The sequence below is a fragment of the Mauremys mutica genome, chromosome 9 (genome assembly GCF_020497125.1).
Source record: "Mauremys mutica isolate MM-2020 ecotype Southern chromosome 9, ASM2049712v1, whole genome shotgun sequence".
Classification (NCBI taxonomy): Eukaryota; Metazoa; Chordata; order Testudines; family Geoemydidae; genus Mauremys; species Mauremys mutica.
The window spans coordinates 102,743,628-102,762,715 of record NC_059080.1 but is presented as its reverse complement, the minus strand read 5'-3'; the positions used below and the strand labels follow the sequence as shown (position 1 = coordinate 102,762,715).

The 19,088-nt window shown below is 49.9% G+C and overlaps 1 protein-coding gene across 1 annotated transcript in view; it reads left to right on the top strand.

Moving 5' to 3' along the window:
* MB21D2 (Mab-21 domain containing 2) overlaps positions 1 to 8,043 on the top strand; it is a 74,680-nt gene extending 66,637 nt beyond the window's left edge. Inside the window, exon 2 of the mRNA XM_045030775.1 lies at positions 5,981 to 8,043. Coding sequence (XP_044886710.1) covers positions 5,981 to 7,245 — 1,265 coding nt within the window. The 3' untranslated portion in view covers positions 7,246 to 8,043. The remainder of the gene's footprint in view (positions 1 to 5,980) is intronic.
* The last annotated feature ends 11,045 nt before the right edge of the window (positions 8,044 to 19,088 follow it).

Below are 19,088 nucleotides of genomic sequence, written 5' to 3'. Positions count from 1 at the left end.
GCCCCTGGAGCTCCAGCTTGGCCCAGAGAAGCAGTGCATATTCTGATGCTTATCCAGAGCACACAAGGGACTGGGCTGTATGCTTTCTGGGGGGGGCTCTTCCTCTGCCGCATGCAGCCGAAATGTGGCTTTTCTGCTGCATTCTGGGCACTCCGTGGGCTGCACTGGAGGGCACAGGGTTTAACCTGATGAGACCAGGTTGGTCTTATTAGCATAGCCTACTGCCTCCCCTTTTCAGGCTGGTGCTTGCTTTCCGTACTCTCTAGCCATAGCTGCTGTAACTAAGACATCAGGACTAGATGACAGATCAGGAAATGAACGGATGTCTGAAAAGACGCGGGTGTTTTATTCCATGGTCAGTCTCTTTATAGAGGGAACTGTAAATCTGCTTATTTGCATGAAGTATCTCCTTGGGTGGAAGCAGAGCCCTGCACACACAGCGGCTGCTGTGAAATCAATTCACATTGAAATACCGTAATGGGTTGAGAGCGTCTCTGCATTACTTCTTAATGTACAGGATATGGTGTGTCTTGTGCCTTGAAGCATCCCAGTTCATTCGAGGATATAGCCCAAATGGAAAAGTTAGGTAAAACTCGCCCCTCCGCCGCCGCCTCCTCTTGTAATCCTCTGCCCTCTTTCCCTTGCAGGAGGTGGGAATAAAAATAGATCACGTTTCCTGCTATGAAAAGGACAGTGATTTATTTTAACAAAAATAATCTCTCTCGCGCATACGGTGTAGCCTAGTGGAAGGTGCGCTAAATGACGAGCTCTGTGACCGTGGGCTCTGGTCCCAGAGCTTCCACTGACTGCTGGTTTTAAGACTTTTACGTTTAACAATCCTGAGGAGGAGCCAAGATTTCATACCTTGGGGCAGTACTCGCTAATTTCATAGGTAAGAAAACGGAGTTTCTGTGAGGTCACCTCAGACCGAACTGGGGAAAGAATCCAGGTCTCTGAAGCCAAGTGGCTACTTGCCAAACAAGCTTTCAGAGGGAACATGCCAAAACTAAGTACTTCCGTAATCCACTCCGTGTTACCCTCTAGCAGCAAGGCCATAGATAGAGGTTATGACTCCTCTCCCGCCTTAATGTTGAGAGATCTGAGCTTTGATCCCAGGTGGTAGAGGCTCATGCTCTTGCACCCACAGGTCCTGGGTTCAGTCCCTGAAGATGATTCAAACAGGGACCTTGTCATATTTCACTTTCTGTAATCTCTAAACCACAATCTGCTCCCAGAGCCAAGAAGAGAAACCAAGAGTCCTGATGCCCGGCCTTCCACTGTTCTCTCGAATACTAGGACTTTGGTTCACTTTGACCATATCCTGCCTATTTAATATTCCCAGATTTGCTAGGCTAGATTGGCCTGGTTCAGCTGGGTTTACATTCGCTACTTTGGATACGGGTATTTGGCCCAATCAGTTGTGAGGCTTGATGCCAAAATAGGATGCTCAGTTTACTGTTTGCATGTGATATTCCTGTATATATTTTCAAATACTCAATAGAGTTGTGAATAAGAGGGCTGGTCTGAGTGCTTAGCAAAGTCCATAGGCCGCCTAAACACCTCACGGAATCTTATGCGTGACCAGCTCGGCTCTTCACAGAGCCTTTCCTTTACGTCTTGTGTAAATTTTAAATTGAGGAGACCCTGTTTCAGACCCCTACTTTGTGGTCTTCAAATCTAGCAGCACTGCTGATCCTAACCACTCGTGAAGCTTCCTTCTCTGGCTGAATGCTGGAGCTCCTGCTGTTTTTGATCAGCAGATGCTCATGCTGCAGTGTCTGGAGGGGAAAGGATGCAAGCTTCAGATGGGCTTGGATTTAAAATCTGCAGCTCTCCAGGCAGAGAGATTTTGACAGCCCGATGGTTCATCTCCTGTAGCCATTGTGTGGACATTAATGCTTCGCAGTTCCCGATGGGCTGGTAGAGCCAGATGTCTGCAAGGAAAAGAGTGGCTGGTGATTCATTACACTTTCTCCTTCCAAATTTCTGAGAACTTGCAGACTAGCCTGGTAATGGAGCTCCCACACAGGCTCTTATCTCTAGAGGAATTGCACACTGCTTATCAAAAGCTTTCTCTGGCTGCTGGCCTTTCAGACAGCTTTACAATGGGAAACAAACGCTTCCAGTTTTGTTTTACCAGAGGGGAGCAGAGAGGCCTCGTCAGCTGGGGTGCGAGATGGTCGGGGGTACTCTCGCTGTACCCAGGGGGCTTCAGCCCTTCTTGTGCTCGCTCCACAGCCTGGGCTCAGAAGAGGCTTCTTCCCAGCTGAGCCCAGTCGCTGCGCTGCGAGCCCTGCCACATCTGGCTCACAGATGGGTCCATCTTCCCCTGTCCCAGCTGTTGCCCCTACTGAGCCTCACAGGTTTGAAGGTTGGTTGGTTGGTTTTATCCACCACCTTCCCCTAACATGAGAAGACAAATGACAGCTTGTAAAGGTTCACAAAGTGTGGGGTGTGTGTGTGTGTGTGTGTGTGTGTCTCTCTCTCTCACTCCACACACACACACACACACACTTTTATTCTGGATGTGCTGAATATTGGTGGGTTTAAACCTCAGATGGGGCTGGTGTTGTGTATTTTGCTTTTTAAATATTTTTCTGTCTTTGCAGCCAGTTTTTTGTATTTTTCTACAGAGAAATGGCCAGCCCCATTTGCATTTATATAGAACATTCCACGTGAGTCTGGCTAGTTGCTGTATATCGGACACAATTAGTCGGTGATGCTGAAAGTGCCAAATAAGTGTTCCATGCTAACCTGCTTAACTGGGCAGAATTCTTGAATGTCGATTTAAACAGTGAAATAGTCTTTCTGTTTGGAATATTCGCTGGAGCACTGTTCTACCCAGAGCAGGGGTGTACCAGCCAGGGACTCTGTGCTCCACAGGACTAAGTTGTAATGCTGTGATCTCTTGTACCGTACGTAGGTTTTTGGGGCCATCCTATAGAATTTAATAGATGATTTTTATCCCTCCTGTAGCACAGTTCAAAAAGTATTTAGGGAATATATATTTATCAACTTCTGCAGGTTTTAAGAGTAATTTCCGTAGAATTCTCTTACATCTGGGCCCCAGGAATATCTGAAAACTTACCCTTGAGGGGGATACATTGTGGCCCTGGGTGTCAGAGGGAGTGTTTGGACCAGCCTATGGTCAGGACTGGTACCTAGCACCTTGTCCTGCGTAAGGCGCAGTGTGTCGGGTTAGCACAGGAACAGAGCAGGGATCCAGTTACCTGTGTGTGAGTCACAGTTCTGGCCCTGCTCGCTGCGAGGAGAAAGCTTTGCCAGGCTTCTAGCCGGTGCGGGTTGCTTCCCCCTCTGCCCTGGCTAGGCGCTGCCGGCGGGTGTGTTGCGGGGGCGAAGGAGGAGAGGGGGCATTGGCTGGGGGACTGCCAGCCTGGTGGTGGCTGTTCCCCCTTCTCTCATCGCGACCCCCACAGTGTGAGTAGCCCGGGCAGGAGAGTCAGCGGGTGCCTGGTCCCTTTCCCCCCTGCATGGCTGGGTGGGCTGGCTGGTGACTCCGCCCTAAAAAGCAAGCGTTTGGGAGCAGAGCGTCAGGGCAGCATCGGGCAGTGAGCTCTGCTCAGCAGGACTCCGCGTCGGGTGCACTTTACAAATGAGCCTTTTTTGGACACTAGGTAGGAGTGAGCGATGCTCCGTGGCCCAGGGAGACAGGCCTGCTCCCCAGCTCCACCCATCAGGATAATACAGCCCACCATGTAACTCAGCCCCCCTAAGCCACCTTCGGTGGTGACAGCAGTGGGGATCCTTAGAGCGGCCACACATGGGGAGATCACAGAGCGGGAGCTGCAGGCAGGGAGGCCGGATATCTCCTGCTCTTCCTGAGCCGTTTCTCTCCCTGAGGCCAGGACTGTGTGGAGGGGAGAGAACCGTGGCCGTGGCTGTCGGCTGGCAGGAAGGTCACCCCGACCAGTGCAGGGATGGCAAAGGGCGCTTGCAGGGAGCACCATCAGTGCTCCAGGAAGAAATTAAAAGCTGAATGGAGATGGAGGCGAAATGTTAGATGCGGGGCAGAATTGTCGGGAATCTGTGTTAAGACTCAGAGCCAACTCTCTTTCCAGAGGGTGAGTAGAGTCTGTCTTCACCGCAGAGATAGCCCAGGATCTCCCGTTCCCATCCACACACACAACCCTCTCACCCAGGGGCTGTGGTGCTTTCACCTGGGCTAAACCTTGCAGTGAAGTGTCCCTTTGTGGTTTCTGGCACCATATCCCATGGCCTTGAGTTAAAGATCAACTGCTTTTCCTCTTCTCCTCTCCCTGCTGCCCCTCCTCGCCAACTTGTTCTCCTTTGCGTTCCCGTTTAAACCTAAACCTGGTGTCATCGTAGTGGAAGGGTTGAATCTGGTATCAGTAATGTAGGTGGAAAGAAGCAGGGCACGAAGGCTACTTTTTAAAATGTGTGCCAAGAAATAAGTCACTCCCAGAGTGACACTTCAAAATGTGTGTAGTACGTATCGGGGGCCTGGGGGCATAGTGCAAATGTCCAGTATCTTATAACTGCGGATCTCAAAGCAAACTAAAACCATTGACGAAGTGGGTGAGTATCATGATCCTCAGCTCACGGATGGGAAACTGAGGCACAGTCAGGCTAACTGAATTGCCTGAAGTTATACAGGGAGCCTGAGGAAAGCGTAACTCCCAATCCTGAGCACTTTAACAACAAGACCAACTCAAATAGTGACATTGACTTTCAAACAGTGAATGCTCAAAAGAGAGCTACATTTTAAGCCTAAAATTTTAAGTTGCTTTAGAAATCGAGTGCAATGTGATGTTTTGTTCTTTTGAATGTTGCAGTGATTAAGTCTCTCCTGTTGTTCTTAACAGTTTTAAAAACTCATCAAATATGAGAAAATTTAACTTCTGCACTGTATAGGGGGCAAAAGTGTTTGGTGTGGTTTGTTTAGCAATGACAGTAGAAGCCCAGTATTCACATGCGTGGCTTGGGAGCTAAGCAGGTAATTCAGGGAATGCCACCTTCCTTGCAGCCTGAAGGATTAGTTTCCAAATTAAGTTAATCAGGGTGTTAGAGTGGAGTTACTGTGAAATTCCCTGCAATAAAAGATGGGGAAACAACCACAGACCTCTCTGAATTAAGAACTAAAGGCAAAGTCCATTTCTCTGGCTTAGCTTTCCCTGTAAATTCCACAGAGACACTCAAACACAAACCAAAAAACCTACCTGCTAATCCAGCTCTGTCCCTCTCCTGGGGGAACAAGAGGGGTATGGACAGAGAGGGAGGCAGTGTTAATGTTCGGATTTTGAAATTTGTGGGAGGTGCTTGGCTACTCAGCGATGGAAGCCCTAGTAGCTAGACAGCTAAATCCTGGTTTTGACAGGGCTTAACAGGAGTTACATTTAGGCCTAGAAATAGCTTGACGATGTCTTGTCAAAGCCCTTTGCTCTTTCCATCCAGTACTGCTAAGTACGACCTTCAGAATCAGTCTGTTTTAACTAGACAACATATCCCTGCGTTCAAGAGAGACCCTGCTGTTGACTTTGGTGGGAGCAGGGACTGGCTTTATCCTTGGCAGGGACGCACTGTCCAAGGGCTGTCAGGGTGGAGAGTTAGCGTATGGCAAGCGGGCCTGTCAGTGTACAGCGCAGTCTGCCACATACTGAGCATCCGTGTGGACCTTGCTATTGTGCACTGAAAGTTCACTAGCGTGCATTGACCTGCTGCTGTCCAAGCATGCTGGGGAACTGTTAGTATGTAGTAGCAGGGTCCACAGGGCCAGTTAGCGTGTGGCACACCGGTGCGCTATAAATTTCCACCCCAGCTTGCTACACTAACTCTTCTAGACAAGACCTCAGACTCATGTCTCCTGTAGCATATGTGATCAGTGCTGGATTTCCATGGTGGTTGTATGTCATCTTTGACACGCGATATCTTTTAATGTGAATTAAACATGCAATCCGAAAATCCGTCCCGCTTTCTGAAATGACTCTGGCTTCTCTTGCAGGGATGGTGCAGAAGCTGGACCAAAAGCTCCCAGTAGCCAACGAGTACCTGCTCCTTTCAGGCGGGGTCCGGGAAGGTGTGGTGGATCTCGATCTCGATGAATTAAACGTTTACGCTCGAGGAACAGACTACGACATGGACTTCACCCTCCTGGTGCCAGCGCTGAAACTGCACGACCGAAACCAGCCAGTCACACTGGACATGCGCCACTCGGCTCTGTGCCATTCGTGGCTCAGCCTTCGGCTGTTCGATGAAGGGACTATAAGTAAATGGAAAGACTGCTGCACAATTGTGGATCATATTAACGGGGCTACCAATTATTTCTTCTCTCCTACGAAAGTGGCGGACTGGTTCTATGACTCCATTAGCATCGTTCTGTCCGAGATCCAGAAGAAGCCGCAGCGAGGGATGCCCAAAGTAGAAAAGGTGGAAAAGAACGGAACTATCATATCCATCATCTTGGGAGTGGGCAGCAGCCGCATGCTGTATGATATTGTCCCCGTGGTGTCTTTCAAAGGGTGGCCAGCAGTGGCCCAGAGCTGGCTGATGGAGAACCACTTCTGGGATGGGAAGATCACAGAGGAGGAAGTCATTAGTGGGTTTTACTTAGTGCCTGCCTGTTCCTACAAAGGCAAGAAGGACAATGAGTGGAGGCTGTCGTTCGCCAGGAGCGAAGTGCAGCTGAAGAAGTGCATTTCCAGCAGCCTCATGCAAGCCTACCAGGCCTGCAAGGCGATCATCATCAAACTACTCTCCCGCCCCAAAGCCATTAGTCCGTATCACCTGCGGAGCATGATGCTGTGGGCTTGCGACCGGCTACCGGCCAACTACTTGGCTCAAGAGGATTATGCTGCCCACTTCTTACTGGGCCTCATTGATGATCTGCAACATTGCTTGGTCAATAAGATGTGCCCCAATTACTTCATCCCCCAGTGTAACATGTTGGAGCACTTGTCTGAAGAGACGGTCATGCTGCATGCCCGGAAGCTGTCCTCGGTCCGCTCGGATCCTGCAGAGCACCTCCGAACTGCCATTGAGCACGTCAAAGCTGCTAACCGGCTAACGCTGGAGCTCCAAAGGCGAGGCAGCACTAGCAGCATCCCCTCCCCGCAGTCAGACGGAGGGGACCCCAACCAGCCTGATGACCGATTAGCCAAAAAACTGCAACAGCTGGTGACGGAGAACCCGGGGAAATCCATCTCCGTCTTTATCAACCCAGACGACGTCACGAGGCCCCACTTCCGAATCGACGATAAATTTTTCTGAGCTTTCGCCAACATTTATATTTGTTTTTTGTTTTTATTTTTTTAAAAGACTTTACAGCGTGTAAGTTGTTTTTTGGTGACACGGTCCCTTGTTTTTTACATATCCAGGGTAGATTGGATCTGTCAAGAACAAAATGAACACGTTATAATTCCTGGTTCTGCAGGACAGTGCAGACTTTGAAACAGTATATTACTATTTCATATGCTGCTTTGATTCTCACCCACCCCCCATTGTTTTTTGTGTGGAGTTTTTTAAAAGGAGAACTTGAGCCATAAACACACATGCCCACATCATTTATTTTTTTCCAAGCTTCCATAATTATGCACAACTTGTATGGGTGGGGAGGAGAGAATTCACCTTCCTCTACGTAAAAAAATTCAGTTGTTCTTTCCATGAGCTTCCATCACCATAACGAAATTGGGTGAGATTCCAGATTGGGAAGCGTTACTTGGCATTTTTTGCTGGCCAAACCCCCACCTCCCCCCATGGTGAATGTACTGTGTATCTGCTCTTCACACTTTTCTCACACTGAGGGAGCAAGGAGACTTGAAAAAGCCGATGATGCAACAAACCATTGTTTGGGTTTTTTGGAAGCCACCTCTTCTTGAATGTAATTGTTCGTAATTGGACCTTGTCGGGCACGGAGGGTTTTCTGCCGTTTTTTCCTTGCGGAATAAGGTTATGGAATGTTAGTTTTAGTGTGTGTAATTATTCAAAGCCTTATTTAAATTCTTTATTAAAGAACATACCATTATAAATGTAATTGCACTAATGAAATCTTTTGCCATTACCTGTACACTGTTTGTGTTTCTTTTATGATTAGCATCGATTCTTAAGGCCTTATTCTGCAAGATGCTGAGCACCTTCAACTTCCGTTGTCTTCAGTGGCACTCCTACCACTGGGCCTTTCGAGAGGCCTCTGGCTTGTCATTAGTCCTGTTACATTCAAGAACACAAGCCTCCTGCATTGGTGTGATTCTCCTTTAAAAACCGTGTGTCACGTGTCACTTGTGTTTGCTGTCACTGTAAAATATATGATTAGATGGTGTCATATGCAAAGTGAATCCTCCAGACCAGGAGAGAAGAGCAGAGTGTCACACCCTGATTGCTGCTAAGATAAAACACACCCTGGGCCTGTTTCTCCTCTCACCTGTTTCTGTTCCATTTTGACTTCAGTGGTGCCACTCCTGATTTGCACTCGGGAAGTGAGCTCACAATTGGACCTGCTGTGCACCAGGGTTACATTCTATTCCACTGCAACCTTACATAGGTAACACAGCCATGACACTCTGCAAAAGAAACCTTGCTTCCTTTTTAGAAAGTAGGTTAAAATATACAGGAATGATGGCTAATTTGAACTGAAAATGTGTCCACTCTGTCCTCGTGCGGCTGCCTCTAGGTTTTCTGTCCAGCCAGACCATAACCTGGACCGTGATTTAGATCAGCAAATTGAATTTGCTGATCAGACCAGAACAACTCCTCCAGGATCAACTTTATGCGCTCTTTAAAATGTGGTGGTTAGAGCTGGGGTTGAGAAGTTTTGAAAACAGGCCAGACTTTTGTGAAAACGTTTGCAAAAAACATGTCCCTCTTTTTGACCCCCTCTCATGAATGAGTGACCAGTTTCCTGGCACAGCAGATACCTGCTTTAAAAATTACCTTTTGTCTGTTAGATGATAAGGGTAAAATTTTTCAAAAGTGACTTTAGCGCTTAAGAGCCCAAGTCACTTTTGAAAATGGATTTAGGCTCCAAAGTTACATAGGCATTTTTGAAGATTTTTTTTACCCTATACCTGCATCAGGTAAAACAAACCTGCATTAGATAATTACCTGATGGGAGCTGTTAGCCCTGCTGGCTAGATATCAGTATTTAGCTTCAAAGGTGCCAGGTTGATAGGATTAAAAATGAACGTTGGTAGATCCCAACGCTAGCAGCCAGTAGGAGTAAAATGATCCACAGTGCTCCAGGTTCGAGAACATCTGACTTGCATGGATGCGAGAGTGCTCAAAGTGCAGATCCCAATACCACAGCTGGATCCTGGCTGGAGATGTCCCCCGTCCCCCCCAACCTAGGGAAGTTGGGACCCTAACTTTTGAGGGGGGGGGTCAAAAGCTGGATTCGATTTTGCTACTTGGCCCAGTCTCGGTTTGACCCAGACTGACATAAGCAGAGATCAGTGCAGGCTGGAGCCTCTGTAAAAATCAGCTGGTTGTTGCTGACTTCTCTCTTCCCGCCCCCTGGCACGGCTACGCTGGGCCATTTTCTCAGAAGTATTTAAGCACTGAATGGAGTTTTCCAGAGCACCTAAGGAGGTGATGTGCCCAACTCCCATTGGTATCTCACCACACTCCATTTGAAGGCAGGGGGCTGGACTCGATGACCTTTCAAGGTCCCTTCCAGCTCTAGGAGATTGGTCTATCTCCAATTATTACCTATTGAGTTCTGTGGGGGTTGGGCACCTTGTCTTCGGTGGTTTTTGAAACCTCCGCTGTGCACTTGCCTGTCTTGTTAAAGGCCTGAAGACTTTGGAAGATTTGGCCCCTAGAGCTGTAAGGGAGCGACTCTGCCTTCACTGAATATCAGGAGAGAGTTTCTGTCTGACGTGGCACACTAGCCACCTACTCTTCCCCTGTGAGATTTCACCCCGTGTGCTGACTTTTAGGGCCTGATCCTGGGCGTTGCTGAGTTCCTTTGGAGGGAGCCAACCAAAGATGCTCAGCACCCTTCTGGATTGGCTACGCTAAGGTGCAGCCATTGTTGGACTGGATGGGATGGGCTCCCTCCTCCTCAGACACCGGCTGCCTCTCTGCTCGTCCCTGACCACTTCCACTTGGCTTCAGTGGGACTGAGGTGATGAGGCTGGGACCGGATGCCAGCAGGAGAGGGGGCTGGTGGGTGGTGCTGAGCGGGGTTCTCAGCCTTTGCATGGTCACTGCCCTGCCCGTCGTGCTAACGGGGCCGGGGCCCTGGTATGGAACGGTTGGGAGCCACTGAGAGAACAGAAGCCCCCTGCGGTTTCTGCTCGTTGGGGGCTGAGTGAGACTGTCCCTGCCCCCCGGCCGTGCTCTCCACCTTCCTGTTCCAGCCCGTTGCTCCTCAGGGCGTTTGGCCCACGACAGCGGGAGGAGCTGCCACTTTGTCCTTCCATCGCTCACGTTTGCCGAGGCATCTACTTCTGCCCCTGGGAAATCTGGCGCCGGCAGGGGGGCTGGCCAGTCGATGGAAATCGTAGAGGGGCACATTTCCCTCCCTCATGTTTTGTGGCGATCTCTGGTGCCTTGAGTTAGGAGCAGAGCCCGGGTGTGCAGAGGCAGCCTGGTGAAAGGCTGCAGCGTTGCAGCTCTCAGGCTGGAGGCCTGCGAGGTGCTGACCGTGGTGAGTGGGTTTCTCTGGCGCGTCCCGGTGTCCCTAGCGCATGGCAGCGTCTGTGCCACCGGCAGCCGCAGAGTGGTAATGAGCTTCTGTGTCTCCTTCAAGAGCTCAAGCAAATGCTGGCAAAATACGTGTGGGGGTTTTACTCCTATCGGTGCCTGCAGACTAATACCCTTCCCGAAGGCCTTTACAACAGCAGCTTTTATAAAGAGTAATAAAAGCAGCATCTCCAACTCAGCCTCGTGTCCGTGTTTGAAATCTCATTTTGTCCTAGGTGCCAGCCCAGCAGCACAGGTTTCTGACCGTCACTCACTTCCACCAGGTCATCACTGTGCCTTGGCAGGGCCGGTCTCTCAGCCTTCGTGCCCTCTCCTGCTCTCCCTCCTGAGACTGCCGCAAAGTGGGCTCTGCTGTCACGGTGGTTTGCCGTGTGGACACGTGCCCACTAGGAAGCGGACAGCAACCAGTGACTCGTGTGGGTCATTAACAGCAGTCAGTTCTGGCCTAATCTGGACTTGAAGCATTGCCCTGGAGGGTAGATGCCGTATATGCTATGGCTGATTCCCCTGAGCTTGGAAACCCGCCCCGGCTTTCAGTGGCCTGAGATAATGGACCACAGGAAATCATCCAAAAGCTCCATTCTCTGAACGGTGTGTATTGAAATAATTGCAGACCACCTGGTTTTCCAGTCACAGAGTCAGCTTACAACTGCTACAGGCCTTTAATTTGTTGGTTCAGTTGCCAGTAAATGTATTAAAAATGCCTTAGAACGATACAGATTCTCAAGGTTCATCTCCACCTCGTCTCCAGTGTGCCAAATGGCTGCCTCCACCTCAAGACACTTGGATGTCCCCAGTACTCTGCTGCCTCCCTCTGGAGTGTCCTGTGCCGAACACCAGTGGGAGGTCGCTCGCAGTGTCCGTGAAGCATTTGGAGACGTGGGGCTCCACTTTCCAGGCCCCAATTAAAGCCTCTTGGAATCTATTGGGACTTGAACACATGCTTGAAACTACGAGAGTGCTTTGCTGAATCGAGGCCACAGTGAGAGCTGATGTTTGACATGTGGGAATGAATACCTGGGGCACTTGTGCTTGCTGAGATCTGGACCGATGCACAGTGGGTTGGACGGGACCTCACCACCTAAAAGCATGCACTGCTACAGCTTGCACTAAAGACCCCCCGCTCCGTGGCTGAGGGCTGTACCAACTCCCACCCTCTGCGGATCTGCAGCGAGCGGGCTCTGTCACATGCACACGCTCCCTGGTGGGTTACACACTGAGCTGTGTAAAGCAGCGAGCGCTTTGTAGCACAGCAACTGCAGCAGTGGGGAGGGGGAGGCGCTTAAACAATCATTTTGCAGGCGCATTTTTATACTAGCATAATAAATACTCGGAATGAATAAAGAATATTCCCTGTGTACCTGGAACATTCAGCACCAAATGTTTTGTCAAGGGGCTTTGTATTATTTTGAAGTGAATGGTTGGAAGGCCGTCAGCTGGCTGAGTGCAGTAGATATTTAGATTCTCTTGGTGTCCTTCAGTGACTAGAAATATTCAGCGTGCAAAAGGCTCGCTGTCAGCCTGCTCTGAGTGCATCGTGTCTTTCTCCCGCCAGTCTTGTTTAGGGGAACCTTGCAAACTTACCCGCTGTAGGAGAAGCTAGAAAGGAAAGTAAACGTGGTGGAGCACAGACTGCAAAGGAAAAACAACTCAGTCCTTGAAAAGCTGCTCTGCCAAGGTCCTCTTGCTGGCACCTTTCATAGCTGGGAATTCAGCTTTATCCAGAGCTCGCTTCGGTTTAGGAGAACTGTCCATCACATGGAGCCTGGTTATTCCTTTTGAATGCATTTAGCAATGGTGATAAAGAGCCCTTCCATCCCTCCCCCCACCCTTCTCATTTGTAATCTATTATTTAGGGCTACTCTGAGGAACTATTGTGTGTTCTATTATCGCTGTTCTTTGCTTGGCATCATGGTGCTGCATCAGAGAACTGAAGCTGCATTTGGGCTTTTTGATCCTTTTATCTTTCTGAACTTCTGGTTGTGGTGATGTTTCCATTCCCACTGCAGACACGGATGGATTCATGCTGGGGGGAGGGAGGAGAAATGCAGCTCCACTTACAGTGACTTTCCCTTTTATAGCTCTAAAAATAGTTGTTGGAGTTCCCCCGAGACCTCTTCTACTCTGTTCCCCAAAACCTCAGCTTGCTTCCAGGCCCGTCACTCGGGTTCCCTTATTTGGCCTTCAGCAAAGCTACACTGAGTTGCTCAGACTCAAGCGTGTGGGGGGGGGGGGCATAGGGCGTACCACATCTCCAGAGTTACACAGCAGGCCTCTTCCTTTAGCTACCTGTACACACTGCATGGCATTTCCTGCACATGGCATCACATGCTTGGGGACTGGCTCGGTCACTTTGTAGGCACCAATCCCCTGTGCAGCAGGTGCTGCCCACGCACGGTCCGTGGAGGGATGCTGGAACAATTTGTACAGTGTGTGTCGGGCGGGGTGCTGAGAGCCATTTACCCAAACTGTAAACCCTGTATCTGATGGAAACCACTTCCAGCCAGGGGGTGTGGCAGCCCCCCTAGTTCCAGCACCTATGGGTCCATGCACAGCTTACGCATCTGACCTTCCAGCCTTAGCTTATCCATGGCCGTGGGTCCTCGGGTGTTTCCCCTTCTCCCAGCTAGTCAAGACATTTCCTTTCCAGTCTGCCGATCCATTTCGCTCCCTGTTCCCGTCTCCCAAGAAATGAGGCCTCATCCATGTCCAATGACTCCTGTCAAGCCAGGCCAGCAGAGTTTGTGGAGAACGTGAGTAGGTGAGCTGGGGGTCCCATCTGGCCATAAGCTTTGTGACTGGTGCCTCTTCTCTGGGTCTGGAGAAGCCATGGGAAGAGGTGAGACTTGGTTTGTAAGTCTTGGGTTCTAGTACGACCTGAAACCGTTGTTTACAAGGTGGAGGCTGGTCCTACCTGTCTGCTTCACTGCCTGTCTAGCCCCGAACCGCTCGCTGCAGCTTTCATTCACTGAGCAGCTGGCCTGGCGCTGGCTGCCTGAGGGGTGCACTGCAGGGCTCCCTGTGGCGCTAATGGCCTCCCCTCCCCTCGGGACAGCCGGGTGTCCCAGACCCACGCCAGACCAGTAAGCGGAAGAACAGTGGGGCCTTTTCCAGTAGGGGCCGTGATGCTGCTTCCCCTGTGTCAAGGTTCGTACACAGCCTCCCTGAGATACCGTGGTGATGGGTGTGGCATAATGGCTCCGTAGATTAGAGGGTTGCTTGGCCTGGTCCCCTCTCAGCAGGCCAGCAGCAGCTCCTGTGGAAGGCGGTGCCCCAGGGACAGAAGGGGCCCCTGGGTGTGGTTGGAGCTGGCTGGGTGCAGACTGTCACAGTGGCTAGGCGGGGTGGGAGGCAGCCTGTCATGACCCCGCAGCGAACGTAAAGGTAATTCAGCTCCTCTGATGTGAACCTGCACGGAGAAGAGGGAATAATCCTGGTTCCAGGAGTCCCCCCCCCCCTCAGGCCCTCACTCTCCAGCGGCAGTGGGCAGGAGGTGTCGTCTCTGGCTGCTGGCACCCCAGGGCACAGCCCTTTCATGGGTGTCTCACAGCTGGACAGCGTCCTGAGGTGATGCACGTGACTCTCCCTGTGTCATATGGAAGCAGTGATGGGAACAAACGCACAGTAAATGAACCCTGTGAATGTTCTCCCCTACACAGTAATAAACCCACGGCAAATAAAATGCTGCTGCGAGGGACTGGATAAATGCTTTGTCATATTTCATTAAAATCATGGAGAGCCACTTAATTGTCGGTGTCATCTGCATCTCTGGTTTGTTTGCAGCGATACGAGCATCACAGTGACTGCAAAAAAAAAAAATGCAAGTTCCTGCTAGAGTAAATAATTCAGCGGCACCAGCTAACTGCTCTGATGCAGAGCTGTGTTTGGTGCTGCTGGGGAGCAATGGTCCAGCCAGATGCAGAATTTCCCATGTCTTTAGTAAAGGAGAGAAGGAAATGACCCAGCACTCTGCCAGGATTTTAATTTTCCTCTGGACTTGGGCTGCAGGAAGTAGTGGCAGTCTGTGGGTGCACCTGGTCCCCTGGAGATGAGGGCAGTGTAGATGCCTAGATAGGTGGTGTGTTTTTTCTGGAGATTTTTTGGTGCCGTGGTGAAGTGTCTCTGTCCATCTTTGCACACAGGTATTTGGTGTCCTGTTGTTCTATATAAGCATGGGGGTGATTGATCGGTTTAGGCGTTGGATTTGAAAGCAGATTCTGAGTACTAGCATGTGAAATAAAGTGCCAGAAAGATCTCCAGGGTGCTTGCTGGAAGCCAGAAGATGCGATCAAAAAGGACTTCCATTTTTTTAATTTATTTTTTTGCCTTTTAAGGCTTACTGCTCTCTAGTGCTGAGACAAAGCCACCCCCTCTTCTCCCAATACCACACGACACAGGAAAAGGCCAGGGGATACCCCGCTTGGTGGAGTGAGAGACGTGGCAGAGAGCTTTCTGAGCTAAATGGAATATAAGTGGAGACTTCTTAGAATGAACTAAAGCTACAGGTGCATGTCTCAGTGCAAGGAAGGAATGGACTAGGCTCAGAGGCAGACAGGAGCCCCTACCCACTAGGCTAATGGCACCTGAGCAGCCTCAGTTGTGTAGCCAGATCAGCCTTTTGCCCCATTGAAATGGTTCTATGATTCCTCCCGTCTCCCCGCACAGCTGCACAGCAAGGAGAACAGTACTGAGAGGCAGCATTAGCTTCACAGCTCTGCAAGGGGTCCTGGGACGTTGGATGCCCGCTGTGGGCATGAGAAGGCTGTAGCCGTGCAAACATCCCGAGGTGGCAAGCACCCGAACATCGTCCCTAGCCGTGTGAGGTGCTTTCCTTTACTAGACCCAGCTGCGTGGCGAGCAAGGCTTGAGTGCGGAACAGCACCAATTACCAGGGAGAGAAGGTGAAGAACTCACGGTATCTAGGACCATCCAGCACCCCCCATGCTCCCCTGGACAGCACACTGCTCCGACCTGCTCCCTCTGATATAAACCCAGAGCAGCACAGACCTGGAAAACACTCACAAAAACAGTGAAAGAAACCACTGTACCGTACACAATCCTCCCTCTAGGGAGGAGATGAGAGAGGAACGAACCACATCTGACAGATATTAGTCATGTTGCTTAACGATGATATCTAGCTCATAGATAAGGTTTTTCATCAGCTGATCGCCAAGGGCTTTACAAAGTAGGGCAGCATCATTATTCCCATTTTACAGATGGGAAAACCGAGGTACATTGAGGCAAAGTGACTTGCCCAAGCAGCCAGCAGGGCTGGGAATAGATCCCAGGTTTCCAGAGTTCGTCAGTGCTCCTACCCGCTTACACAAGTGTAAGGGGCTCGGATACTGCACAGACAAGGACAGGGTCAGAACCTATATTGAATAAAATAGCAAAGGGTAGATTTGGTGTCCAGCTACTAGTCTGTGAAGAACTCAATCCCATTTCATTCAGGCTGGCTAGTGCATGTCTGACGGCTCTGCTCAGAGAAGGGCTTTGTCCAGGTGGGAACACTACGTTCCACAGTTCCAGTCCAATACAGCGGGCAGCTGGTGTGTATGCTAGCTTATGTCAGACATTATAGCTGGATTTTTTTCCAGCTGGCTGTGCAGATGGTGTGTTAAGGTTTTATGTTTTATATACCATCTTTCCCTTCAAAAGGTGCTAAAGTTCTTTGAAAAGTAAATGCATTCAGTAGTAGTCCTCCTCGCTGACCCCGGCCACACACACACACCGAATCCATCCGCTGCTGAGGCGGGAGGCCATACAGCGCCATGCCCAGTGGTGCAGGGACAGGGAATGTTAGCCAGGCACATCAAGCAACTCCTACAGAATATGCCATGGGATCTTTATGGTCTGTGTAGCACAGAGGGGAGGGGACTTGGGGCTCTAGGGTCTCATCCAAAAGACCCACTACCATTCCATTCACAGTCCGTGCTTGTCTCAGCTGGGTTTAAAGGTGCGCCATGTGTTGGCTCTCACGCCAACGGGCTTGTTCTGACCCTGGAGTTAGACAGGCAGGGCAGCCTGGATAAGGGCCAGCCGATCAATGTGGCACCGAGGTTCCCCCTCCCCACCACACACACACACACACTCCTGCAGCTAACCCATCCTAACCTGTGCTACACAACGGCAAAGAGCGAAACGGGCCCTGGTGCAGCTCCACTGGGATCGCAGCACAAATGAGTTTGACGCTAGTTCTTTACCACTGTCCAACGGACGGCTGAGTTAACCCCACTGGACACGGACCCAGATCTGAGGTTTAGGTAGGGTGACCAGACAGCAAGTGTGAAAAATCAGGACGGGGGTGGGGGGTAATAGGAGCCTATATAAGAAAATGACCCAAAAATCAGGACTGTCCCTATAAAATAGGGACATCTGGTCACTCTAGGTTTAGGAGACCAGTAAGATGTTAAGATTCTCTGCCCACCCCTTATTAGATCATTCACTCTTTGAGGCATGGCCCTCGTCTTCTGTATGGTTACGGCTCCTGGGTCCAAATGTAACCGTCTTTACGCTCGTGCCGTCTGACTAGGGTACCCTCCTTGGGAATCCAAATGCCATTTTTATGTTGGGATCTGCCACTCTTCTGCTGATTGTTTTTATAACGCTGTACTTAGACATGGATGCAAACGGCTTCATGCTCTTCACAGAGCACACTACAAACGTAATGACACTACTCCGCTCTGAGCTAGGAAACTTCTGGTCTCCAACTGAGGCACGGAGTGATTTGTCTCGGCTAGCACAGCAGAGGTAGGAACAGAGTCCGGATCTCTTATTTTCCAGGGCTGAGCTTCATCCAGTACCTGGTGCTGCCTCCTATATTATACTATGTGTTTTAGAACCTAAAACCCCACAGTTTCTTTTGCTGTAACTACCTCATCCTTGTGCTGGTTGGGAAGGACTTTCCAGCAGCCCACTTGTGGCCACACTCTTCCCTATATTTGGTAAGTTAATAGTATCTTTACCGGCGTAGGGACGATTTCATAAGGAAAAACCTGCCTCTCTCGCTTCTATGAGCAGTACCATCATGGTCCCCCAAGCAAAGGGTACTCAGACGAATGTCCCTGTTTTGCCAGCTTGAGTTCAAATGGTGGTGGTGGTTGGGGAATGAACATAAACGTGAATCCCTGGGTGCATTTGTAAAATCGTCTCTCAGCTATGTACCACCTCATTTTTAGCAGCTGATTTCTAGTCCAGTCACATAGGGGTTATGTTGATTTGTGCTTTTGCAATTGTCTAAATTCCTCTGCAGTCGGTTAGGGCCAGGGTTCCTATTTTTTATAATATTGTTCTCTAAGTTCATCTGAAAAGAGTGATAATGTGGCATTGTTCCTCTTAGGGACTTCGCTTCCTGCACATTCACGCCTGCCAACATGCATTAGAGCTGGGGTAAGTAGGAGTGATCAGCAGCCAGGCACACTGCTATCTAAGTGCGGATCTAATGGCCCTTATGCAAACTTTAACCACGAGAGAGAGAGCGCCTGTTGAGAGGGGTAAGATCAGCTGTTCTACTTGCTAAACAAGTTCCAGTGTTGAAGGTTTGCGTATGGTAAGAGAGTGGGACATGATGGCTCAGGGAGCTGGCAATGGGCTTATAGCAAATTAGCAAAAGGGCCTCTAGTTTTTTGGGGTGTCTCAGTTTCTGGGAGCCCAACTTGAGACACTCAGAGCCAGATTTTCAGAGGAGCTGAGCACCTGCAGCTCCCCTTGAACTCAGCAGAAATTGCGGGTCCCTGGCCCCGCTGGAAACCAGATTCTGTGTGTGTGACATGTGCAAGGCGAATGGCCATCCCGTTAGTGCTGAGCAGAAAGCGGGTGCATGGAGAAAGGATGGTGTTGTGGAGAAGGCACCAGACTGGGGACCTTGAGCTTCAGTTGGTTCCTAATGCTGACACAGGTTTCCTGAACAACCTTGGACAAATTACGCCATGCATCAGTTCCCCACCTGTAAAATGGGGATTAATGACGGTCCCCAGGAATTAGGAGGTGTCATGGTGATGAGGGCCATGTAGGTACCTAGGACACTAGAGAAAGTAGCTCTCAACACTATAGACATTGGAAAGATCAAATGTGCTGCTGTCCACCTCTTTGCCATGGAGGGATCCTCATGTTTTTTTTAAAAAAAAAAAAGAAAAGTGAAATTCCATGCATGCCGTGTGATTGACTCTATCTGAATAACCATGCAGACTGGAATGCCAGGAGTCAAATACTGCATGGGTCTGACTGGGTTCTTTTGCTTTGGTTTTGAAGGTGAACAACCTCAGGAATATTAGAGTGGAGCTTGGTGTTTTGTACAGGGGACCTGGCTATTTGAAATTGCTGCTACTATGGTGATAACACTGGCTCAAAACCAGAAACAATTTTGTACAAAAATCAGCTGGGAAAAGGGATGTGATCAGAATGCAGAGAGG